Below are 18,119 nucleotides of genomic sequence, written 5' to 3'. Positions count from 1 at the left end.
ATTGTTTTCTTGTTAATGTAGTCGGGAGCCATATTTTATCACCGTGCCTCGGAATTTACATGTTGGATATAAGCCTGGAGCAATGCGCAACTTCTGATACGGGCGGAATGCATTGTTTTTGCTCAGTGTAATGTTGGAATGTTTTAATTCTCACTAATTTGCTTTACTTCGGTAACAGATGTCAAAGATTCGGCGCGATTCTGCTTCTCCAAAATTCTAATTGGCCACCGTTTGCAAGACCCAAGCCTGGATAAACAAAGAGGGGCTTGTCAGTTGTATAATCTACTGGTGTGTCACTGTGCAGGACACTTTTATCATCTCTGGATACACTGTGTATGGTTGAGTGGTTGCTTGATGCCTTCTACAATGAAAACTTTTACGTAGTTCCTTAAGGCCAGACCAAACCTGACTAGTATCAAGATCAATAGAGTACAAACTAAATGAATGACAATGCTCATCAGATAGAACCTTCACTAATTAAAAGAAGACACAAACTCCACAGCAACATGAATTATTTGTTCACAATTTCAAGAGGCCTGGCTCCTGCTGTTCTAATTGGGCGCGGTTAACCAGCGATTCAGGCCAGTCATTGTGACACTTCGACCAATCAGATTCAAATAGTCGTCATGATGTTCTACCTAGGCCTGTAACGATAATCAATAAATCGATTAATCGTACGATAACTTTTAACAAGCTTGATAACTTTTCCAGCCACAATAAATTCTATTTGCTTGCTTGTTTGTTTTCCTCACTCTCTCGCTCTTAAAGACACTGAATGTTAGAAACTTCTATCACTCTCTGACTCGTCTCGTTTACAAGTGTAATGACGCTTGAACCAACGTGCGCTGTGTTTATCAACAGAGCGGATGCGCGTAGTCTGTGCGCTTTCTGCACTCCGCTGTGTGGTGAGCTAGGAACACAAGCTAGCACCGCTGTCAGAGTAACAAAACAGTTCATCGCCAAAACAAGTCACGATGCCGAATCAACACTGGTGAGCGGGACACGTCTCAACAGCCACATGCCTCAAATGCAGCGAGCGTGAAAACAACGAGAAGAAATGTCTCAAACCCCAACAGTCGACATAAACCCAAACCCGAACGACACAACTAGCCTAGCGCCCAGGAAGAGCCCAAAATCCTGAAACCGAACCGACACGACACCAGACAGAACAGAGGCTCCCTCACAGCGAAACAGCATCCTGTGTCACAGGTTAATACGAACATTTAAATGATCAAAATGCCGAGCAGCAGCCACAGAGAGATGAGTCACTATACACCAATGTAAGTCAGTGATTAAAATAACTTAAGGACAATTTTGTTACAGAGACTTAATAATCCATTTTATTTAATGCTTTGGTTGTGTTTGGTTCAACAGTGGTTTATTCAGGTACATTTTTGTGAACAAGTCCTTGCTGTGAGTCAGACACATTAGACTAGTCCTGTGTTAAGTCTGTTTTATTTAGGCCTGTTGTTTTTGGTTGTCTTACACTTCCTGTGTTAAATGTTCTTTAGAAAGTAAAGTTTATTGATCATTGAGAGGATGTATTTGCATTTTTATTCCACGGTCATTATATTAGTTGAAATTGGTCTCAAAATGTCAATATTATCGTTTATTGCAATAAATTCTTGGTCAATTAAACGTCCAGCAAAATTTGTTATCGTTACAGGCCTAGTTCTATCTTTTCCTAGTCTCTTTCAGCGAGAGCCGTTCCAGCTTGATAATGTGTAGAACTCAATTCAGGGTGCTACACATATTGGTGTTGTCCAGAAAACTTACCTATAAAACCAGCTGTGTGAAAAATCCCTCAGTCGCCCCGATAGAATCTATGGCAAAGGAGAAATTCAATTTGTCAACTGGACAAAGTTTATTTGGTCAAATCTGTTTCGCAGCTCATCCAAGCTACATCTTCAGTTCTGTAATAAACTGAAGAAGCAGGAGAAATTCAGTTTTGACAAATTGAATTTCTCCTTCGCTATATAACAAGTTGTGAATATATTCAATTTTACACAACATAACAAGCTTGGATCAGTGACAAAAAGTGAAGCTGTGTTCAGATCGAGGAGTCGAAAAAAGCGCTGAACGCCTCAAGATGGACACCTTTGCATTTGAGTTGAGACGCCCAGCCCACATCATGGACTCTGTGGATGAACATCGGAGAAAAATACTTCAGTGCGTGTCCAGGGTGCCTATTGCGGCTTTGCGAGTGCCTTTGGGTGTTGTGTTGCTCTTTGTGAACAATGGCAAAGCAGGAGAGAGAGTGGCTTTAGTAGTAATTATTACATAAAACCCATCGGCAGAGGCGATCGGCGGCGTGACTTGGTCCATGACATAAGGCATTCGGAGTTTGGCCAGTTTCATTTCTGGCTCCCGGGTCTGTCTCTTTCTTCTACTTTTAATAATAATGACGTTGCTATGTCACTGAAGAGTCGTCCTTGATCGGTCCACCATTGTTGTGGTGAATCAGATGCTCTGAACGAATCAGTGTATCATTCGTTCATTCATTTTTCAATATAAAACCAAAAATAAGAAAACAAAATACAACTGTTTTCTTCATTATTTGTCTCCAAAACCAAAATGAAAAAACTGATAATGATTCGTTTTTTCAGTTTTCGATTTTGTGTTTAAATGAAGAATGGAAAAAACAGATAACGTTCCCGTTTACGTGACTTCAGTAACTGCGATGCCGAACTTTTGCACTGCATACGGACTGAACCAGGACTGATCCAGGTCCGGGACCAGACCAGAACCAGACCGGAACCAGACCGGAACCAGACCGGGACCAGAGCGGGACCAGAGCTTTGACTCCGAGCCTCAGCTTTGAGCTCTGGCCCTGCCGTGGGCTCTGAGCCTCCAGTCTGGTCCCAGCCTGGTCTCGGTCTCAGTCCCGGTCTCAGTCTCAGTCTGGTCCTGGTCTGGTCCTGGTCTGGTCCTGGCCTGAGTCTCGGTCTGGTCCCGGTTTCAGTTCTGATCTCAGTCTCTGTCTCAATCTCGGTCTCAGTCCTGCTCTGGTCCCTGTCTGGGTCCCGGTCTGGTCCCAGTCTGGTCCCGGACCTGGTTCAGTCCTGGTTCAGTCCGTAGGCAGCGCAAAAGTCCGGCATCACAGTCATGGAAGTCACGTAAACGGGGAAACGACCGTTATCCGTTTTTTCCATTTTTCATTTAAACACAAAATCGAAAACTGAAAAAACAAATCCTTATCCGATTTTTCATTTTGGTTTTGGAGACAAATAATGAAGAAAACTTTTTTTCGTTTTCTTATTTTTGGTTTTATATTGAAAAATAAATGAACGAATGATACACGGATGTGAACGCATAACCAGAGCGTGTCAACACCAGATTGGCACCACGCTGACCCTCTAAGACACGCCGCTGAAATGTAATTACAATAGATCTAAAATGGGTTCATAATTATTCAGCATTCAGATTCATATATCAGTGCTGTGATACTGAATAGAATAAAAGAAATGTCCAAAAGAGGAAACCACAAATGTTGAATCTCATATTTCTGTTCATTATTATACAAATGCATTAGTCACTTTTCAGATTCGTGCATTATCCACACTGCGCACTAGTGGTGTGTGTGGTAATAAAATACTAAAAATACGCAAAAAAACCAACAAAAAAAAACCCACAAACAAAAGCATTCCAAAAGTTGTCCTTCCTTTGCAAAATCCGACTATTCAATTCTATTTATCATCGAGCCCTCTTTCATTTTGGCCTGTTTACAAGTCCACCCCCATCTCTTTATTTCCAGAATCCTTTGTTTCTAATGCGTCCGGTCTGTGTAGCGTCCGTCTGCCCACTGCCCACTGCCCACTGTCTCTGGCTCTGTCCCTGTCCAATATGGCGGAGGACCTGCTTTCTATGTGGACAGCTGTGGTTCTGTGGGGTGTGATAGCTCCACCATTTGTCATAAAATTCTCATATCAGGAACGGACAGACGTCGGCGTGTTTTGTAGTGCGGCCCGTTAAAGCTAAATAGAAGTATCTTGTCTTCGTAAAAAACGGCGATTGAATTCTGAGAGCAAAATAAATTAACAAATAAAAGGAAAAAAAATATATGTACGGAAATGATTTTGAGTGAAAGCTGTATGTTGTCATGAATTTGAATTTAAAAAAAATCCAAGCCAAGTGTTGTTCTGTTTCTGAGAGATAAAAAATTTACAAAATATTAAAGGTGCCATATTGCTATAGTATTTGTCAAACGTATCGAAAATCAAATATTAAAACTAATATCGAAACTAGATACTCTAAATTTAAAGTGGAAGTAATATGTCAAGTAGATTTTTTATTTTTTTTTAGCTTTCTACCAAGTTATAATGTTGTTCCCTCATTCTAAAGAGGTTTTAGATGTCATTCATGCATGTTTGAGTAATTTAGTGATCTCTCCTGGACCCTCCTCACTGTTAGCTTTTAGATTTTGTGCAAGGCTCCGCCCACAAGCCTAGGTATGATACAAAATTGTACAATGTGTTTTTTGTTTTTTTTAAAGCGGTGACTTTGCTGCTATAGTGTTGTCAAAAGTATCGAAAATCAAATATTAAAACTAGTATCGAAAGTAGATACTCATTTAAAGTGGGAGCGATACGTGAAATAGATTTTTTTTAGCTTTTTACCAAGTTGTTTCCTCATTCTAAAGAGGTTTTAGATGTCATTCATGCATGTTTGAGCAATCTGGTGATCTCTCTTGGGCCCTAGTCGAACGCTCCTCACTGTTAGCTGTAAGATTTTGTGCAAGAGTCCACCCACAAGTCTATGTCACCCATGCTCCTACTCGATACTTCTTCATAAAATACACAAAAACATGATGCAAATCTGTCCACGGCAACGTCACAAACCTGGTGCAATGTGCAGTAGTTTCATAAGCAGGAAGCATGATGATTGTGTTATGATAGTGCTCTGAAGGGGGAGTGACTCAGCGTGGAGAGCACGGAAAACAAAACTGATACTTATAAGACGTGTTCATAGAATATCGCATTTTCAAAACAATAAAAGGTAACATGGTGATCTAAGTATGTTATGTGTTAGTTAAAACCACATAGAAGTGTAATGTCCGCTCTTTATATTCTATGAAATTGTAGTAGTACTAATCATAATATTTTGGTTGTGTGTTTCAGTTGGTGGAGCCCCTGACCCCCAGTGGAACAGCCCCTAACCAGGCCCAGCTCAGAATCCTGAAGGAGACTGAACTCAAGAGGGTCAAGATACTGGGCTCTGGAGCGTTTGGGACGGTCTATAAGGTTGGTTGAAGTGGAATTAAACACCAAATCAAAGTTTTTTGCTACTCAACTGTGTACTGGATGTTTTAATGGCATTTTCTAGGTAAATTTGCAGCTTTCTGGTTAAAAAAAAAAGACAAATCTGAGTGTGTGTTGCCTCCAGTGGCCATTGCGAATTCAAGTATTATATGACATCACACAGAACTGCCCTCATTAGTGTAGGGGCGGAGTTTGAAGTGTGGACGCCTGTTAGACCAATCACACTCATCCAGACCCTACACGTCCTTCCTACCTACACACTCTCCCCTTTAGCCCTCCAGAGCTTGCTCCTTTTCCAACCCCCTTACACTCCTCTTTAGGCATCCAGACCCTGCTCCCCTTCATCCCTCCTAAGTCTCCTTTACTCCTCCAGAATCTGCCCCCCTCACTCTCCCCTTTAGCCCTTCAGACCCCGCTCCCCCTCCTCCCCCTCACTCTCCCATTTAGACCTCCAGTCCCTGATCCCCTTCCTCCCCCATTACACTCCCCTTTAGTCTTCAAGACCCTGCCCCTCACTCCCCCCTCACTCTCCCCTTAGTCCTCCAGACCCTGCTCCCCTCACTCTCCCCTTTAACCCTCCAGACCTTGCTCCCCTTCCTCCCCCCTCACTTTCCCCTTTAACCCTCCAGACCTTGCTCCCCTTCCTCCCCCCTCACTTTCCCCTTTAGTCCTCCAGACCCCGTTTCCCCCTCCTCCCCCCTCACTCTCCCCTATAGTCCTCTAGACCCCGCCCCTACTTTCCCCCTCACTCTCCCGTTTAGTCCTTCAGACCCCGCTCCTCCCCTCCCCTAAACTCTCCCCTTTAGTCCTCCAGACCCTGCCTCTGCTCCCCCTTCACTCTCCCCTTTAGGCCTTCAGACCCCATTCCTTTCCTCCCCCTCACTTTTCCCTTTTACTCCTTCAGTACCCCCCCCCCACCCACCTAACCCCTCACTTTCCCTTTTAGTCTTCCAGACCCACCATTCCTTCCTTTAGTGCTCTCGACCCCTCCTCTCCTCCCCTCTCATTCTCCCCTTTAGTCCTCCAGACCTCGCCCCTCCTCCTTCCTCACTTTCCCCTTTAGTCCTCCATAACCCGCTTCCACAAAGACTGCAGCCTTTAGAATTTGCTAATTGTCTCTAAAATTGTTATTTTGATTCAATTACGATTAATTTTACAGCTCTAGTCAATTACAAACGTACAAAAGTGGTAAATATAACAGTCAAATACTTCTCAGGACTCTCGAGTTTGAAGCAAATCAATGAACATGAAGTCGAGTTACTGTATATCCCTGAAATCTCCAGTATAACTTTTCTCATGGAACAGTCCCGTAGGTTTTCAATGGACAAATGAATGAGATTGGGTTTGGGGGAGTAGAACATTAAGTCTTGTACAGCAGGTGGACTGTTTGAGACCCAGAGCTCATCTCGTCTTCATTTGTCGTTAATGCATTGTGGGAGTTGTCTGTTCACATATGGAGCAGAGATTGCCGTGTTTCAGATGGTATCACAGCATCTATAGGCCAATTATATTCAGTACATGTGGGGGATATTGTTAAAGATCCACTGCGGAACATTTCTAGTGGAGGATCCGCCGCCTGATGTTATTGCTTTGTCTAGAAAGTTGAATGGTATTAGATAGAAAGGTTTAAAAGAAAGGTTTAATCTATCGTGAAGGAGACTAGCAGGTCACAGCACTACGCCACGTTACAAGTCAGATCTGTGGAGAGTCGTCCCTATTCACAGAAAGAATTGTCATGTTTCTGAGTAATAGAAACTCCTGTAATGATTAAATGCTATGGGAATGTCTAAAGGTTTTCTGCCGGAAGGTCTGTCAAATGCTTTTCTCCATAGAGATGTTATTGCTTTGTACAGAATGTTTCACAGTATGGCATTAAAGTTTTCTATCTTCATGGAGACCAAACCAGACCAAGTTACAAGTCAGATCTCTGGAGAGGCGACCCCGCTCACAATCAGAATTTTGTGTTGAAATGAATAATGGCAAAAACGGATAACAGCAGTTTCCTGTTTCTGACTTAAACTGCGATGCCGGACTTTTGCGCTGCATACAGACTGAACCAGGACTAAACCAGGTCTAAACCAGGTCTAAACCAGGTCTAAACCAGGACTAAACCAGGTCTAAACCAGGTCTAAACCAGGTCTAAACCAGGACTAAACCAGGACTAAACCAGGACTAAACCAGGTCTAAACCAGGTCTAAACCAGGACTAAACCAGGACTAAACCAGGTCTTAACCAGAAATAAACCAGGTCTAAACCAGGACTAAACCGGGATTAAACCAGTCTCAGTCCTAGTCCCGGTCTCAGTCCTGGCCTCAGTCCCAGTCTGGTCCCGGTCTGGTCTTATTCCCGGTCTCAGTCCTCATATTGTCCCAGTGTGGTCTTTGTCTCAGTCTCAGTTTCAGTCTCAGACCAGGACCAGGTTTAGTCCTTGTCCTGGTAGACCTGGTTTAGTCCTGGTTCAGTTCTGGTTTAGACCTGGTTTAGACCTGGTTAAGACCTCGTTTAGTGTCGTTTTAGTCCTGGTTCAGTCCCTGTTCAGTCCTATGCGGCGCAAAAGTCCAGCATCGCAGTTTAAGTCACAGAAACGGGAAACGACCTTCAACAGTTTTTTTATTTTTTTTTTTTTCATTATTCATTTAAACACTAATTTGAAAACTGAAAAAACAAGTTGTTATCCGTTTTTTCATTTTGGTTTTGGAGACAAATAATGAAGAAAATAGTTGTTTTATCGTTTTATTTTGAAAAACGAATGAACAAATGGTACACGGATTGTGGAACGTTCCAAACAGAGCCATGACATCTCCATAAAAAACAAGCAGGTTTTGAGTCGTAATACAGTGAAAACTTTGGTCTTGGGTCATCAGGATAAACATTTGTGAATCTACACTCGCTGACACTGGCGTTTAAATCCAAGGAAGCGAAAGTTGGCACCAAACGATCAGTAGTTTTTCGGTGCCAGTGCTTACCAGACCTTTTCTGTTGGTTCACTTGGAGTTCCGTGCCCAGCCTTAGGCACTGGCAACCCATGTTCAGTTGTGATTGTAATATTCAGCAATACAGTTCTTTTAAAGGTGCACTGTGTAACTTTTCTGGTGGAGGGGTCCGCTCACTACTCGTTTCCGTGGAGATATTAATGCTTTGCCTGGAATGTGCCACAGTATCGGATTAGACTTGGCCATTTCCATAAAAAGCATGTATTTCAAGGTATTTTTGAGCTATAAAAACAAATTTAATTGATATTTTTTAATGCTGTACTGTGGAATATTCTAGACAAAGCAATAACGTCGTCACAGAGACAAGTTAGTGGTGATCCGTACCCATGAAAGTTACACAATGCATCTTTATTTTTCAGGGGAGGCCACATTTCCATTTAATATACATCTTTCAGATTTAATGATCCATTCACTTCTACACTTGTAAACCAAAATGTTTGATCTTATATCTTAAAGGTGCATTGTGTAACTTTTCTGGCTCCGTCAAATGCTCGTCTCCATGGAGATGTTATTGCTTTTCCTGGAATTTTTCACAGTGCAGTTGAATAAATGTAAGGTAGAGCTGTTTAATGAAATATTGTGGAACGTTCTAGGCAGATCAATGACATCTCCATAGAAACAAGCAGGTGACTGACCCCCAACCGAAAAGTTACACAGTGCACCTTTAAGCACAAACTCTTCTCCTAATCCCAGTTCATACAAACTCATACAGAACCAGGGCAAACCAAGGACACAGCCAACGGGGGTTTGGCTGAAGCTCGGACACATTATTCACAACACTCCACAAGTCCAACAGCCTTGAATAAATACTTCCTCGACTACTTTCAAAAACCTATTTCCGGGCTGTTTTTATATCACCATTATTGACCAATGCAAAAACATGTTTTATTATGATTTTTTTTTTTCCATTTTTCATTCAGAGATCATCATGTGTCAACACACATCAAACTAATGATATTATTTGTTTAATCTTATTTGGAATTATATTTTTAAAGTCATTATTTGTTCACCAATTCATTATGTTTTGAAATTATTTAATTTAATTTCTGTTTGTTTTGTACTTTTAAACTTTTTTTTTTCTTGTGTACGTATATATTATGTATTGTACTTATATATATACATATGTATCTATGTTTTCACAGGGTATTTGGGTTCCAGAGGGTGAGACAGTGAAAATTCCAGTTGCCATCAAAATCCTGAATGAAGCCACCGGCCCCAAAGCCAACGTGGAGTTCATGGACGTGAGTATTTTAAACTATTCTACATGTTTTGTTTTTTTCATGGCTGATGCAATATCGATTGTTTACAACAACAAAAACGATAGCCGATAAACTCTACTGATATTTTGCATATATTGGGCTGATTTAGATGATTCCCCTCAAATTATGTAATTGAAATTTATTACAAACCTGAACCGCAAACCTTTCTACACAAACCTGTAACAGAGCTGTGTAATCACGTTTTGTACAGCTATATCTCTTATAATAAATTCTTAATATTAAACTTTGTGTGTATTTTGTAGGCAGCAAATTGACCAAAAGAAAATATCAGCCTATGTTAGAGGTTTATGGACAATAGGCTAAAAAGTCCAAATATCGTCAAACTGATATATATTGGCCGATATCTGTATTTTCTTCAGACCATATTGTTACATTACACCATGGTCTGATAAAAGGGAGGTCTGACGGGTGGAACTCATGGGTGGGTCTGGTGAAACGTGGGTCTGGTGGTGAAATATGGGTCTTGCAAAAGGTGGGTCTGGTGAAAGATGGCTCTGAATAAACATGGGTCTGGAGAAAGGTGGGTCTGGAAAAGGTGGGTCTGGAAAAAGGTGGGTCTGGAAAAAGGTGGGTCTGGAAAAAGGTGGGTCTGGAAAAAGGTGGGTCTGGAGAAAGATGGGTCTGGAGAAAGATGGGTCTCAAGAAACGTAGGTCTGAAGAAACGTAGGTCTGGAGAAATGTAGATTTGGAGAAATGTAGATTTGGAGAAAGATGGGTTTGGAGAAAGATGGGTCTGGAGAAAGATGGGTTTGGAGAAACGTAGGTTTGGAGAAAGGTGGGTTTGATGAAACATGGCTCTGGTGGAGAAACATGGGTCTGGAGAAACATGGGTCTTGTAAAAGATGGGTCTGAATAACCGTGGGTCTGGAGAAAGATGGGTATGGTGAAACTTGGGTCTGGTGGTGAAAGGTGGGTCTGGTGAATGGCAGGTCTGGTGGTGAACGATGGATCTAGTGGTGAAAGGTGGGACTGGATAAAGGCGGGTCTGGTGGTGAAAGGTGGGTCCGGTTGTTCTATCGACACCAGGGGCAGTTGTATTGAACCCGGGTCCATTAAAACCGCTCTTTATGAGTTTGCGCTTGATTTCGAAGCTGCACTGAAGGCTGTAAAGTTTCTAAAGACCGTCTGTCCATTTATCTCTGCTCTATCCATCCAAAATGCTTCTCAGAATGGCTTTTGTTAGCACCGGGCTGTAAAATTGACCGGGAAATAAAGCTGCACTGTGTAACCTTTCAAGTGGAGGCTGCTTATCTCCATGGCGGTTTTATTGCTTTGTCTCGAATTTTCCGCAATATGGCATTAAAGTTATCCGTCAACTGATATTGCTTCTGCTCAGAAAACAAAATCTGAATTCTTGGCATGGTTGTGCAAAATAACAAATGCAATACTGTGGAACGTTTGCCATGGTTTCATTCACACATTTTTAACGCATAAACCTCGCTCCACCTTGTGATGTCATGTCCAGTGTTGCGAATAAAGGCGTTTAAGTATAACAATGCAACTAATGGCGCTACATTTTCGGTAACAGAGTAATCTAATTAATTACACTCCCCATCGTTACCGGTGTTCTTTCTGTGACAGAGGGATGTTCTGCTGATGCTAAGTGTGTTTTGTGTTTCTATCGTGTTGGAGATGGTTCATGTTGAACTTTTCAGAGATTATACGTCTGCAGGTCATATGCACAGACCGTATATATGAATATATGCTAGCTAGGGATGGGCATTCGATTACATTTTCTTAATCAATCATTGGGAGAATTAACGATCGATTATTGATTAATCATGAACTCTTTTTTATATTAAAATTATCATCAGTATTATTTCTATCTGCACTACTAATCTGCATAAATAAATTCTATATTACGACATATAAACCGTAACCACTCTAGAGCCACATCAGTCCGTTTGACATTATAATGTCAGTTTTGCGCAACTCTCACAGAAACGAAACTTAAAACTGCATCGCTAATTTGCATAAACTAAGCGAAGAAAAAACACATCTCTTGTGCGCTGATGCAGCATGACTGGAATACAGGTTAGTGCGACCATATTTGCGTTTGTCAAAACCAGGACACTGTACGGGGGGTGGGAGGTGGGGCCTCGTCATCGACATTGCTCTACTCTCACCTGGCAAAGCTTTTTCATGTTTTTTGGTGTCCTGGTGAGCTTTTTCTCACTGGACACCGAAACATATGTGCTGCTTTGTAAACCGTGCACATGGACTCACACTTGTCCCGACCACAACGGAAAGTGTGGAATTTCTTGTACAAGTCATCGTTAAATACGCATTTGTGCTTCGGTACGTTGCAGACTGACCGACTGTTTGTGTCTCGCTCCTTCTGAGTGCAGAGAGACACATGTACGTACCCGTTTGTCCCGGGACACAGACGTTTGGTCACCCTACGCACAGCAACCTACATTCGGTTTGTCGATTAAAATGAACATAATCGATGAAATTCTTAATGATCAATTACTGAGTAATAGACTAATCATGCCCATCCCTAATGCCAGCCTCTTAGCTTTTTGGCGGTGAATTAACTACTTCGCGGCACATAGACCTACATCAGCGTATCAGTGTTTTCAGGCGTCCACACAGCGTCGGATCAGATCTACTCAGATGAATTCGTGGGAGCTGACGGCACCAGATTGTTCCGTCTCTGGAGCCGATTTCCATCAGATTAGTGTGAACGAACACTGCATCCACAACAAAAACAATTCAAAGACGTACTAGTGTGGACGGGGCCTAAAGGTAAACGACAGCTGGTAATTTGAAAGCTACCACTGTATGACATCACAAGGTGGAACAGAGCATTTTGAGCTTTGGCGATACTAATAGTAAAGTGTTACTCAAACATGTGTGAATGAAACAAAACACAACTCCAGTTTTTGACGAGATAACAACATTATAAAGGGACGTAAAGCTCACAAGAATCCATGTTGCGTAATATCAGACCTTTAATATAACTTCTATGTTATTATTTACTCCATAATAATAAAAAAATGTATTGTAGTGAATATAAAATCTCTAAGAACACATTTTGCAATTAGATCTACCATTTTCCAGATTTTATTTTACTTTTTAAAGGTTCTATAGTCTATAGTTCTATAGTCTAAAATGCCGCCATGTTTTTCTGTACGATATTCACGACAATTACACAATTTCATTTTAAAATGTCACCAAAAATTTTACATATTTAAAGGCTCTATTTTACGCTATTTATTGTTTGATCTGGCAATTGGAAATTCCAGAGCTAAAATCGTCCATATGATTCTAGTGAAGGTGTATGGAGTTTAAAAACACAATGGAGCACTTCCTGTATCACTACATGACATCACAAGTTGGAACAGAGTGTTTTCTGTTTGAGAGAAGAACTAAGAACCTTAAATCTGCAGGGTTTGTGTGTTGAATTGTGTGAATGAAACAAAACACAACTCCACGTCTGTTTGTTTAACAACGATCAGAAAATTGTGTAAAATGGAGCCTTTAAATGTTAAAATTTAGCTGAAATTTTAAAACTAAATTGTGTAATTGTCGTGAATACAGTACGGAAAAACACGGCGGCGTTTTAGATTTGGATTCTCGGCTTCGTGTTTTTCTCCAAATCCTCCACATTTGAAAAGTGACGTGAACACTTTTCGTTTTGTCCACTGCTGTTTTTTTCAAAGTGGGACATCTTTTTTTGGCCCCCGCCGGCACCCCTCCCTCTGTTCTCTCCATCCTCTCTCCGTTTATCCCCGATAGAGATGGAAAAGTGTGTTCCCCCTCTCCTCCTGCTCCTCTCTCCCTCACCCTCCCTCACTCTCCTCTAGTCTTCCTTCTTCCTGTTTCTTTCCTCCCTTCCTCTACTTCCCCCCATTCCATTTCCTCTCTCTCTGTCTCTCTTCTTCTCCCTCCCTCTTTCTCCCACTTCCTTCTCTCTGCTCTTTTGCTGTCTGTTCTCTCTCTTCGCCTTCTCTCCTTTCTTTCCTGTATCCTACATCTCTTCTTTCTCTATGACTCCTCTCCTTCCTCTCTTACATCTGCATCCCTTTCTTTCCTCTCCTCCCTCTCTCTTCTCCTTTGCCCTGCGCTCTCCTCTCACCCACCTCTTTCCTCTCCTCCCTCTCTTCGCTTTCTTCTTCCCTGTCTTCTCTCTTCTTCTCACCCACACCTTTTTTTTCTGTCCCTTGCATCTCTCTTCCCTGTTTCCCCTCCTCCCTCTCTCATTCTCTCTCCCTCCCTCTCTTTCCTATGTCCTCTCTCTCTCTTCTCTTTCTTGCCTTTTCTCTATTCTCTCCTTCCTCCTCTCACCTCTCTTCCTGCTCTCTCTTCCATCCCCTCCCTACACCCCCCATCTTTCCATCTCTTTCCTCCTCCCTCCTTCTCCTCTCTTCCATTCCCTCTCTTGACTCCTTCCTCTCCTCCCTCTCTCCTTCCCCCTTCCCTCTCTTTTAATCCTTTCACCCCGTGCGGTGCACCCATGCCTCCCCTCTCTCCTCCTCCTCCTCTCTTCTTTTTACTCCTCCATCCCCTCTCTATCTCCTCTCTCCTTCACCTCTCTTCTCCCCCTTCCTCTCTCTCCTTCTCACTCCCCATCTTTTCACCCCCTCTCCTCCAGCCTCTCTCCTGCCTCCTTCTGCCCCCCTTCTCCTCTTTTCCATCTTTCCTCTCTTCTTCTTTCACTCCTCCACCCCTTCCCTATCTCCTCTCCTCTCCCCTTCCCTCTCTTCTCCCCCTATGTCTCTCTCTCTCTCACTCCCCATCTTTCCACCCCCTCTCCTCCTCTCTCTCTGCTCCTTCCTTCTCCTCCCTCTCCTCTCCCCTTCCTCTCTCTTCTCACCTTTCCTCTCTCTCCTTCTCGCTTCCCTTTTTTTATCCCCCTCTTCTTCCTCCCTCTCCCAGCGGTGTGCACATGTCTCCTCTCCCCTCTCTGCTCCTCCCCCTCTCTCTCCTTTCCTTCTCTCTTCCATCTTCTCTCTCCTCTCTTCTCCTTTCACTCTTCCATCCCCTCCCTATCTCTCCTTTCCCCTTCCCTTCTCTTCTCTCCCACTTCCCATCTTTCCCCTTCTCCCTCCTCTTCCATCTCTCCCAGCGGCGCCCCTCTCCCTCCCTCCTCCCTCTCCTCCCTCTCCTCCCTCTCTCCCTCCCTCCGTCTGCCGCTGCCGCCTTGTTAAACAGCAATCTAAAGGCAGGCTCACGCTCGGGCGCTGGGGGACGGGCCACTGGAGTGAGCCCCTCTGTCTCCAAACCAAACACACAAACCGCCCCAAAAATACATTTGACTTTTGTGCTGAAGGCCCCCTGGTGGCAGCGGAGGGGATGTGCGCCACCACCGCTGCTGCTGCCAAATAGTACTTTACCGAGAGCGGCGTGTCGCGTTGGAGTTTGGAGTAAAAAAGGAAAAGAAGATGGTAATTCGGAGAGAAAAAGTGGATATGAGACTTCTTCATTTGGTCATTGTAATGCGATAAACAACAAACGCTTTTCTCCATGGAGGAATGTTTCACAGTACAGCAGCTTTTGATCATCACGGGAGGCCAAAGCGGATCAAGTTACAGGTCAGATCTGTGGAGAGGCGACCCGTTCACAGTCAGATTGCCTGCACTGTAAAACCCGACAAGTTAGAACTACTCAAAAAAATTGATGAAATTGAATACATTAAAAAATAAAAATAAAAATTACAAAAAATGCTGGTTTTGAATTAACAAATTGTTTATCTTTAAGTAGTACCTACCCTAAAAGTTTAAATACTATAAGGTCAGTTTTGTAGGTTGACAAACTATCTTTAAGTAGTACATACTCAAAAACTCAAATTCACAGAGGCCAAAATTAAAAACTAGGACTAAGTCTTGGACCAAACTAAATATGTATTGCAAAATTTCAACAACATCTGCATGTTTTATCTTCTTTCAAAATATGTAATGTTAAACCTTTTCTCTTTTAACATTGACTCCAGAACAAGCATAAGATAAAATACAGTATTTTCCAGGCTATTAGTCTCTCTGGATTATAAGGCGCACTGTCATTAAATGGTCTATTTTTGAACTTTTTTCACAAATAAACCACACCGGACTTTAAAGGAAACAACAGTGTGATGGGTGAGTGGTTTTGTTTGTTTGTGGCGTTCACAGTGACTCTGGGCTTTGTTCAGTTGTGGCGTGTAGGGAGGGTGTGTCTGGGACCAACGGATTGTTGGTGTGTTTGCAGTGACTCAGTTTTTCAGTTGTGTCTAGAAGCGGCACATTGCACGGTTCGTTCCTCCGTTCCGTTCCTCGTCGACGTGGAGTGATGAGTGTGTTAGTGGGTGTGTTTCGTTGTGCGGTCGCTGTCTGCTCCGTGTGTGTTTACATGTTCTGTGGGTGGTGTGACATTGTAGTTTACTGAAGTTGTGCTGGGACACCCGAGTGGATTCGTGTATAGGACGCTCTGGATTGTGGGGCGCGCAGTCATTTTTTGATGGAGTTGGAGGCTTAAGAGTGCGTCTAATAGCCCAGAAAATACGGTAATAACATTTTAAATAACTAATGTCTCTATAGTCAATCTGTGTGTGGCGAGCAGCACTAATACAGATTTGATATGATCTTGTGGGCCAAATATAATTATATCGCGGGCCAAATTTGGACCCTGGGCCGGAGTTTGACACATCTGCTTTAAAAGTTTAAGTAGTTTGTAATTCATATTTTTCATCTTTTTCAACAAAACATAACTAGTGCACAAAACTTAAAACTTTTTGGTCCCTTCAAAATGTTTTACTGTTTACAACCTTTTTTTTTAAACCAGTACTGACTCGATTTTTAGTCATTTAGTCATAAACAGACTGAAGCATACACTTTTTTTTAATTACATTACATTTTTATTGACCAACTGTATAAACTTTATTAATGAGCTAGTACAATGTAGGATTTTAATAGAAATCTAACTCAAAGACTGTTTTAAAGGGGAAACAAAATCAATACGCGATTACTCATTCAAATAGGCATCAATACTGAATAAATAAATAAATACTTTGGACATCAATAAGTTTTGGTCTGATGGTGGAAGAAATACTCAAGTTTATCACCAAATAAAATTAAAGATACCAGAGCAAAACAACTACTCAAGTAAAAGTCACAAAAAAGTCACATGAAAAAGTTTACTTAAGTTAAAGTATTGAAGTACCTGTAGTACCTAACATCTGTTTTCTCTTTTCTGGGTATTTTTCAGCTATAAAACCACCTGTAATTGTATTAGGGGTGTGCAAAAATATCAAAATATCGATATATCGTATCGTTTAATGTGCTGATACATTATCGATATTGTGGGCTGCTGTATCGATATATCGTCAAGAGTATTTTAGGTATATTTTCACTAAATCACAACTACAGTTGTGCTGATATTTTCACTGTTTTGAGTAAAATGGATGTTTTTCATATTCATTTTTCACAAACTTAGTGGACTTTTAGTATTAGAGGCATCATTTAGCCTTTTTTACACTGTACAGTATCGAATCGATGTGAAATATATTCTATCGAATTGTATTGAATGGAAAGCTCACTGTATAGAAAAGCGTTTCGTATCGTGGCCTATGTATCGAGATATGTATCGTATCGGTAACTTCTTAACGATACCCAGCCCTAAATTGTATAAATATTTAGAGCTGTTTAATGTCATACTGTGGAACATTCCAGGCCGAGCAATGACATCTCCATAGAAACAAGCAGGTGATGGACCCCCAACCAAAAAGTTACACAGTGCACCTTCTAGCAGAAACTCTCCTCCTGTATATAATCTACTTCTCCCTAATTTATTAAATGTATTTTAAATTTTTTATTTATAGCCTCTAAGTATTGGTACCCCATATGAACCGATAATGGTACAGAGAGTGAAAACAGCATTTATTTACTTATTTATCTCTCAAGTAAACACAGAACAGCTTTGTAGAAATAAAAGTTCAAACATTAGGAGACTTTCTGGGCTGAGTAAAACCAGGAAAGAGTCTTATTACATCGATTTATATTTCTAACCAGGATATCAACTGAACTGATATTTGGAAACTGATATCAATCCAGCTATAACCAGCTCATTTTTCAGTATCGGATCAATGCTAGTTTTTATTGTTACAGTTTTTATTGTTTTGAAAATGTTATCTTTGCCGAAAACAATTTATTAACAAGCTCTTTGCTCGTCACCCCCCTTCAGAACACCACCACAACACTATCACTATCCACACTACGCATCCTGCTAATGAAACTACCGCACATCGCATCAGGTTTGTGAAGTAGTGTACGGTGTTGTATCATGTTTTTGTAAATTTATAGAGAATTGGTGCATTACTTTCCTAGGTCCATTTATCTTTTTGATACAAACGAAGCCACAAGAATCTTATCCAGGATTTTCAATTTAGTGAGTTATTCATAAAAAATAGATAGGGCACACACCTCCTAACTGTACTTGTATGAAATTTTTAAAAGAAAATGTGGTTTGCCCGTTTTATAATTTCAGATTTTTCCAAACAGGCCAAATCCTGAAACTCAATTAGCCAGATATATTTTTAATCAATTTATCAATGTATTTATTTAAATTTTTTATTTATTTATTTTTCTTTATTATTTATTATTTCATTAAATAAA

The 18,119-nt window shown here is 41.4% G+C and overlaps 1 protein-coding gene across 1 annotated transcript in view; it reads left to right on the top strand.

Moving 5' to 3' along the window:
- Window positions 1–18,119, top strand: part of LOC110170911 (receptor tyrosine-protein kinase erbB-4) — a gene marked incomplete at its 5' end in the record, with an annotated part of 420,000 nt that overhangs the window by 286,172 nt on the left and 115,709 nt on the right. Inside the window, 2 exons of the mRNA XM_055166723.1 lie at window positions 5,118–5,240; window positions 9,394–9,492. Of these exons, the coding sequence (XP_055022698.1) occupies window positions 5,118–5,240; window positions 9,394–9,492 (222 nt within the window). The remainder of the gene's footprint in view (window positions 1–5,117; window positions 5,241–9,393; window positions 9,493–18,119) is intronic.

This window comes from Boleophthalmus pectinirostris, unplaced genomic scaffold (genome assembly GCF_026225935.1).
Source record: "Boleophthalmus pectinirostris isolate CB_2022bp ecotype Guang Dong unplaced genomic scaffold, ASM2622593v1 HiC_scaffold_11, whole genome shotgun sequence".
Lineage (NCBI taxonomy): Eukaryota > Metazoa > Chordata > Actinopteri > Gobiiformes > Gobiidae > Boleophthalmus > Boleophthalmus pectinirostris.
The sequence above is the reverse complement of the archived record's forward strand: the minus strand, read 5'-3'. Positions and strand labels throughout refer to the sequence as shown.